General features: G+C 34.9%; 1 protein-coding gene across 1 annotated transcript in view; it reads right to left on the bottom strand.

Annotated features, from left to right (window-relative positions):
- LOC111639343 (F-actin-capping protein subunit alpha-like) overlaps positions 1-7,968 on the bottom strand; it is a gene marked incomplete at its 5' end in the record, with an annotated part of 26,292 nt that overhangs the window by 7,292 nt on the left and 11,032 nt on the right. Inside the window, one exon of the mRNA XM_023385208.1 lies at positions 1,927-1,998. Within this exon, the coding sequence (XP_023240976.1) occupies positions 1,927-1,998 (72 nt within the window). The remainder of the gene's footprint in view (positions 1-1,926; positions 1,999-7,968) is intronic.

Raw genomic sequence — 7,968 nt, 5'->3', positions numbered from 1 at the left:
TACAGTGCTATTTTATTAAACAAAGTTTACATGTTTGTTGCTGTAATGATAGATACTACGTTTTCCTACATTTTCATCAAAGAAAATTACTGTATATTACAAATAAAATGACAAAAATTTCGGAGACTAGAACGGATTAATTGCATTTGCATTAATTTCTATGGGAAAAATTGCTTCGGTTAACGAACAATTCAGTTAACGAACGGAGTCGCGGAACGGATTAAGTTCGTTAACCAGGTTCCACTGTACTATTATTTATCAATTTTCATTGATAATATTTAATTAATGACATATTAATAATACTCTGATAAAAACAATTATAATTCAGCAAAAATATTGTAACATTAATAAAAATAGTAAATAGCCATGATGATATTACATTTAAAATTTACAAGAAAATTCTGAAAAAATAAATAAATAAATAAAAATTCACATAAAGTTAACAGAAGTAAACACAGATTTCTTCATCCTACATCCTTTTCACACTTTTAAACAGTACATGTTTTACATATTGAGGTGGATAATATATTAAGAGCCTACAAAAAAGTTTGACTCCACTGTAAGACTGTTCCTGAGGTGTGAAAAGGATGAGGAACAATGACAAAGTCCTGTGTTTCCTTCTGTTAACTTCATGTAAAAAAATATTTTAAAGAATTTTCTCATAAATTTTTAAAATATTGTAGTAGGACAGGGTTGTGGAGCAATGTAGTGCTTTTACCTTGTGACGAGGACGAGAATCCATCACAAAATGTGTATTTTAATTTATGACTAGCATATTACAAACAATTTACAAAAATTTATATTATCCTCCAGTATATTTCTTCAATAGTAAAAAAGTTTGAAATACAACTCTAAATTGATAGCTCACTTTTAACTATTCTGCTTCACAAAAATATACTACTGTTAATAAGGCTACTACTTTTTGCTACTTATTGTCATTTTTATCTAAAGGAAAAATCTAGCTTGATCCAATGAATTAAATGATCAGTCCTTCTATAATACAATTTTATGTTTAACACACAATATATAAATCAGAATTTGTGGACTAATTTAAATACATATTTATATCTGCAATTTACATATAATAAATGGCAATGCATTTTAATGAGGTTTACTAATCTATGATAAAAATCAAACAAAAAAAATGCAGTCATAATGTACAAAATACCAATTAATTTATGTAATAATATAACCAATGTGTCAAATCTAAAAAAGAGTGGGGGCATAAGTCAAGAAAGATATCAAGATCTATTAATGATGACATTAATGTTTGTCAACTAATCATAAAGATAGCCAAAATGGCTGAGTTAGTACAGGCATCAACCTGTTGCTCATATTGGTGAGGTTTAAGTATAGATCTGACTCTCAGAAATCTAGATTGCCATATTTACCCTATTAACTGTCCTTAAATTACATAATGCAAATATGTCTTGGTGGGTATGAGGACAATCATTACGATGCTTTATACTCATAGGATGGTAAGGCGTTTACAGAAATGTTAAGTAATGCTAGGGTCTCATCCCTTGTGTAACAGAATGATTCATTTTTGTTACTGAAGTTGTTGCATAGCAAATCATACCATTTATGTCACTCCTTAGTATGTTATAGGTGTAATTAATAATGTACCGTTTGGTATACTCTCTGCCATTTGTTATTCCTTAGTACAATTTGGGAATCAATCAAGGATATGCATTACATAATTTTGAGGGAAAAGGTATGTATGATAACATTTGGGGTAGGATGGTAGTTGAAAACTATAAAAATAGCATTACACAATTTATGAATGAGCTCTAATAAAAACAGAGCAATTGATCCAATTCCAAAACACACAACAGACTACCACGAAAAAAAATCATAATTATGTTGATAATATTTCTATTTAATTTAATCTGAATATATTTTTACATATTTACTATTAATACTTACAGATATTGTTATTGTATCCTTAATTTCTTTGGAACTCACCAACTGTACATTTCCGTCTTCATAATAATGTACCTATTAAAAAAATAATATAAATTAAAACATTTTTATTTAAAAATTTAATATGTAAAAGTTTCTCTTTATTTACAGGCATTAACTGAAAATCATCACAAAAATTCAATATAAACATTTTACATAATTCTAATCTGTTAAATAAGTTGTTATAAGTTGAGAATGGTCAGATATTTGAAAACATTTATTTTAAATAAAAGTATGTAATGTTATGTTTAATGTATGTAATGTTATGTAATGTTAAAAAGTTCGAAATTTTATGTTCTTGAACATTTCCAAAACAAAGATTCCCATTTAAATTTTGCTAACAGTTTACCAAACACAAAGTAGGCAACTTAGGAAGAAAACTGACAATCTGGAGATAAGCTGATGAGCATGATGTATCTAGAGATGAAAATTCCCTTAAAGACTTTTGAAAATCTTTATTATTACTTTATCAAGCTTAAATGTTCTTATGATCAGTACTATGTAATAAAATACGAAAAAAGTTTTTAGAGTATATTAACTCATATCATCAGAAGAAACACACACAAACACACACACACACACAAGGAAGATTATAGGAGCCAGTGCTTTTTAACTTATTTTGTTTTTTAGAACTTCTCCACACCGTCACAGATCCTTAACGTTTGATTAAATCTTAACTTCAAATGAAAACATCCATATATTTACATTAAGTATGCTGAAAAAAATTAGAAATCTTGATGTAAACATATGAATGTTCTCATTAAAACTAAATATTTGAACTTTTTCGGTCTATTAATGGGACAGAAAAGTCCTTAAAAAACTAACCTAGTAAAAAACACGACCCTTATAATCATCTTAGTGTTTGTGTTTCTCCTGAGGAAAAAAAACCGTGTTGAAACTTTTTCTCATTTTTAGACATTTGTTAAGTTAAAGAAACCATAGCTCTTTTAAATTTTCATAGTAAAATAGTTTCTTTCAAGTTTCTACTAACACTTGTAGTAACTCAACATTTCTACAGAAAAACACATTCCTCATTTTGTATTACTTGAAATTTGATAAAGAATGAACTTCACACTTTTTAATTATTCACATAAATATTGAGTTATAATTAGGGCTGTGGAGTCAGAATTAGGAGGAATTTCTGGCCAGAGGAGTCTGAGTCAGAAAAAATGTGTTGACTTCAGCATTTTAAATTTAATTAAGTTTTTTTTTTTATTTAAATGAAAGAAAATTTATTTTATATTTAATAATTTTTAAAAATGTTTTTGTATTTTGTTATAATTCATTTATTTTAAATAAAAAAAGCAGCAATTTAATTTATTAAATATGTATCAATAGTTTTCTTTGTATTATTTGTGTTTAGTAGTTAAATTATTCTGACCCAATTGAATTTGAATATTTTTGATTCATTCCTTTATTATCCCCACTCTAAATAAGTAATCTATTTTTCTGAATGAGCCAGACTAATTGATCAGAGCATATATTTTTCTTTTCTGAACAAGGGGCTGAGCTAGATTGCACTTTTTAGTTGGACTAACTTTTCTGGAAAGGTGAAATTGAAGTGCAAAAGCTGTAGAATAAAGATATGTAGACTCATTTCTCAACTGATATACANCGATTTTGACCTCTCCCGCGCCCCGAAAGGTTTCGAATTGTCATCAGGTGACGAGAGAGACCAATCGGAAAGAGGAATCTGAGAGAAAACGGACAAAACCCTGGAAATTCAAGGACGCAACGGCTTCTTCTCCTGAAAGTTCCAAGTGACGGATCTGTTCTTGTGTGTGTCTCGCACCCATCTTCGTCTCCATCTCCCAACCTCAGATTGACATCTTTCCATCAACGGAAGTCGACCGCATTGTCCCAGAGCCGTCGAGACATGATGGAATGGTTCATTCGCAAACAAGGGACACTCCTTCAAAATGGGACTATCTTGGAAAGGAGAGGAAGACCCAGAGGCCGCAGCCGCCGCAGAACTTCCAAGATCACGGAAATCTTGTAAGCTTCTTTCGTGTTTAATAAACGGTTGTGTTGTTTGTAAACGAAGCATCTATCTCTGACTCAACTGCTTCCACATGTCGTTGATTGTTACCGCTCGGCAATCCAAATGGCAAGGGAGACGACGACAATATACATCACACATTATCGTTCGAGTTTTTTTTATTTCTCCCCCCTCGGCCCCCACATAACATTGTCCCTTTATTATTTATTGTTTTTCTCTATGTATTTCTTTCCATACACTGACACTTCTGACATTGTTTTGATAATGATATGTTACTCTGCAGAGTAATATTTTGTCTGGTGGAGCATGGTGCTGCACATAAAGGATGCAATCAACAGACTTGGTTAGAAAATTTCAATCACCTGTCACACTAGACAAGACTTATGGCCTCAGCAGTAAAAAAAAAAATCTGGACTGTCTACAAGATTGCTCTGGAGTGCATAATCTGCTACACCTGTGAAGTATGATGGAAGGAGCCCACCAACATCAAACAAAGCAGTTCTACAGGTTATGGAGCACAGTTATCTACAGATGCAGCACTGATCTTGGCTAGACTATCATTAGCCTTTGTAGTCAACCAGGAGACAGTTTTCTACAAAACAATGGAGGGTAAAGATGCAAAGCAGATGTACCTGATTATGCTCAGATAATGATCAGACTTACTGAGCATTCATACTGCCAACTGGATCAGGCTCAACTGGGATGTTGGTGAACCAACACTTACTGATGTTGAAATCTACACCATCAGTGTAGATTTACACTGGCAAGTAGGCACTCAAAAAAAGGCAACTGCCAATTGTCATACTGTGAATACTTGGATAGTATTTTACTGTATAGTTCAGGGGTGGGCAAGCAAGAGTTCAGTGGGAGCCGAAATGTAGGTTTTGCAAAATGCATGGGAGCCACAGTTCTGTACTTTTTTATTCTGTACCACAGTTCTGTACTGCAATTTTATTATATAATATAAATATAATATAAAACAAATATTGAATTTTTTTAATTAATAAACATATTTTTACAGAATTGTGGAAATAAAATTGTAAAAATAATAATAAAAAGCAGAAATTAACACTTTCAGCAAGAGCCGCATGTAACTCAAAAAGAGCCACATATGGCACTCGGAGCCGCATTTGCCCATGTCTGATATATAACAATAATTTTTTTAATTGAAAAAATAAATTTAATTGCAAAGATAAAACATAAAAGGAAAAACCATTCCATTAATAAATCAATGAAGGAAGCAAGACTAAAAATAATTTGATCACTCAACTTTTTATGAATCTTTTTGCTGGATTCATAAAATATGATGTTGAGTGCATATGAGGTACAGTACATACACAGTATTTTTGAAAGGAAATGTGTGATAGGAGATTGTTAGAAGTTTGTAGGCAAAGCATCAGAAGCAAGTGCATAGTATATTAGTTATATGATATGTCATTTTGAATCTGCAATACTGTTAAACAGAAGTTAATTGAACAAAATTCGTGTGTGGAGTCAAATCACTTCCAATTAGCATAGGCCAAACATAAATTTTGTGCAATAAATTCTGCTTGGCAGTATTTCAGACCAAAATGACATCATATAACCAATTTACTACACACTTGCCCCTGATGCTTTGCCTACAAGCTTCTCCTCACATCTCCTACAGCATGTTTATTTTTGAAAACACAAGTATGAGAATTTTTGGATCATTATTCATGCATGTGACATTTATCTTATTAAAAAATAAAATTTTGATTGATTTTTGTTTTTAGTTTTCACGAATCAAAAACAAAAATCAATCAAAAGTTTATTTTTTAATGAGATAAATGTCACATGCATGAATAATGATTAGTGTTGCAACGAATAGTATATTCGGCCTCAGTCTCTTAAGGATCGTTTCCCAGATAGGGATCTCTTTCCCTGCCCCGCCAGATTGGCACCACAGGGTTGAGAGACTATGTCTTTCCTTCGTCATTGACTTACGGCGATTCAGCCGCTAAAATCTTTAAACGACAAAGCTTTGGGCCCTGTTGAACGTCCGGTTTCCCGTCCGTGGAACTAGGCCATAGCTCGCTAACGTGACATAGCTTTTAGGGTGTGCAGCTGACACTGCACTTTATTCCACTGACTAATTAATAGATCGTTTATTCTTTTAGATATATTTCGGACAGCGGGGTCCCCTTCCCTACAAGTAAGAGGGAACCCAACCCAGTGCGTCCACTAGGCACTCAGATCATAAGTTTATGATCATTTCCATCAATTCCTTTAGTTTCATCAGGTTTCCTTTACTAGCTGCTAGCGTTCGAAGTACTTGTTCAGGCGGCCGAGACCAGTCGACTTGGTCGGCCCCTCAGCGGAAATCCTCCGTAAGAGGACAGTCAAGTACGTAATGTCTCGCGTCCCCGCGAGAACTCCCACAGGAGCAGCTACCATCTCCTTGCCCGAAGCGAGACTTGAAATGGGGAAACCTCCCATGGCTGGTCAGTAATTGAGTCGTGAGCCTATTGCAGCATACCGGAGCGAGGCCAACTACAGGCACGAAGGCGTAGGTTGACCTACCTACCATACTTTGATTCCAGTGCTCTTGCCAGATGGTCATCGATCGTTTCCGCAAGGTACCTTTGATATAAACAGCTGAGGGTTCGACCGTCCTCGTTATAAAAGGACTGCTAGCTCCCGCCTTTGCTAGCTGATCGGCACACTCGTTACCCAGGATCCTGATGTGGCCTCGGACCCAACACAGAGTAACTTGTCGCTCGTGCCTCGCCCTCAGCACCTTGCATCTGATCTTGTGTACCAGCGAATCGCGATGGTACCCGTCGTTCAAAGTCTGTAGCGACGACTGGCTATCAGAGTAAACCGTGACCGGCTCTGGACCCGGATGTAATAGGATCCACTGGGACGCCCCCCCAAGGCCACCAGTTCTGCCTGAAACACGGACGCCTCCTCATTCAGTCTGACTGACTGTTCGTACACTTGCACTCCGTTACAGAAAACACAGAATGCGGCACCTACTAAGCTGCCGTCTTTTGATATTCGACCTCAGGCCGAATAGCTGAATATTCGGCCAAACTATTCGGTTTGATTAACGCACGTATGAAAATTGGCATGCAAACCGCATTATGGCAAGGACCCTGCTCTCTATTGGCCAATCGCCAATCGCGTTAATTCTTGACTTGAAGGGGACAGACACGAGCATCATGGCAGTATGTGATAAGTGATGATATCAAATGTGGATAACAATGAAATGACCTACGTGTGTAAATAACGGAAAAAGAAGAGAGAAGGACCGCAAATTGAAAATGTAAAAATAAATATGAAATTGAGTTGATAACATAATCGAACAAGTCGAGGCAGCTTATTGGCGTGAAATTCATGACAGTCAATGCCACACAATTGTTGTCATAGTCTTCAGAAAGCTAAATGCTTGTAATGAAAGTCACTTAGCGTGCACGGGTGAAAGCCTGGGGTCGTTCGAGCTACTGAGCTGTCTCAAATATGTGAAATCATAACTGTGACTTATACCGATGTCTTATCTGTCTCTTTTCTCCATTATCACCATGCTTTGAGCCACGTAATTGTAAAATGAGAAATGTACGACGGAAAAGTGACAAATCGAAAGTATCATGAGCGCGTATTATGATGTATGCATAGGAATACGTGGACTAGAGCGATAGAGGAAAGAGAAAGGGAAGAGCAAAGACGAGCGCTTAAAAAGAAGGATAGGCAGGGTCAGACCCTCACTGTCAGATGCGTGACGATTCTCGAACGAATAGGTGTGTACGTGTGCTGATCTTTGTAATTATAAATTGTGAATACATGTGACTAATATTATTTTCTTTTTTATTTTGTGCATGTTATAAGTTATAAATAAATATAAACAAACAACACTAAACAACCCCCATAACATTAAATCTAAATACCAAAATGATTAATTTACTGTGTTTTTGTTATTTCTTACTCCTGTTTTTAGGTATTCGGTATTCGGCCGAATAGTGATTAAATATTCGGTATTCGGCCGAATA

The sequence above is a fragment of the Centruroides sculpturatus genome, unplaced genomic scaffold, assembly GCF_000671375.1.
Source record: "Centruroides sculpturatus isolate CEXI.00-Female unplaced genomic scaffold, Cexi_2.0 scaffold1266, whole genome shotgun sequence".
Lineage (NCBI taxonomy): Eukaryota > Metazoa > Arthropoda > Arachnida > Scorpiones > Buthidae > Centruroides > Centruroides sculpturatus.
Note: the sequence above shows the minus strand (reverse complement) of the source record. Positions and strands in the feature narration are given on the sequence as shown.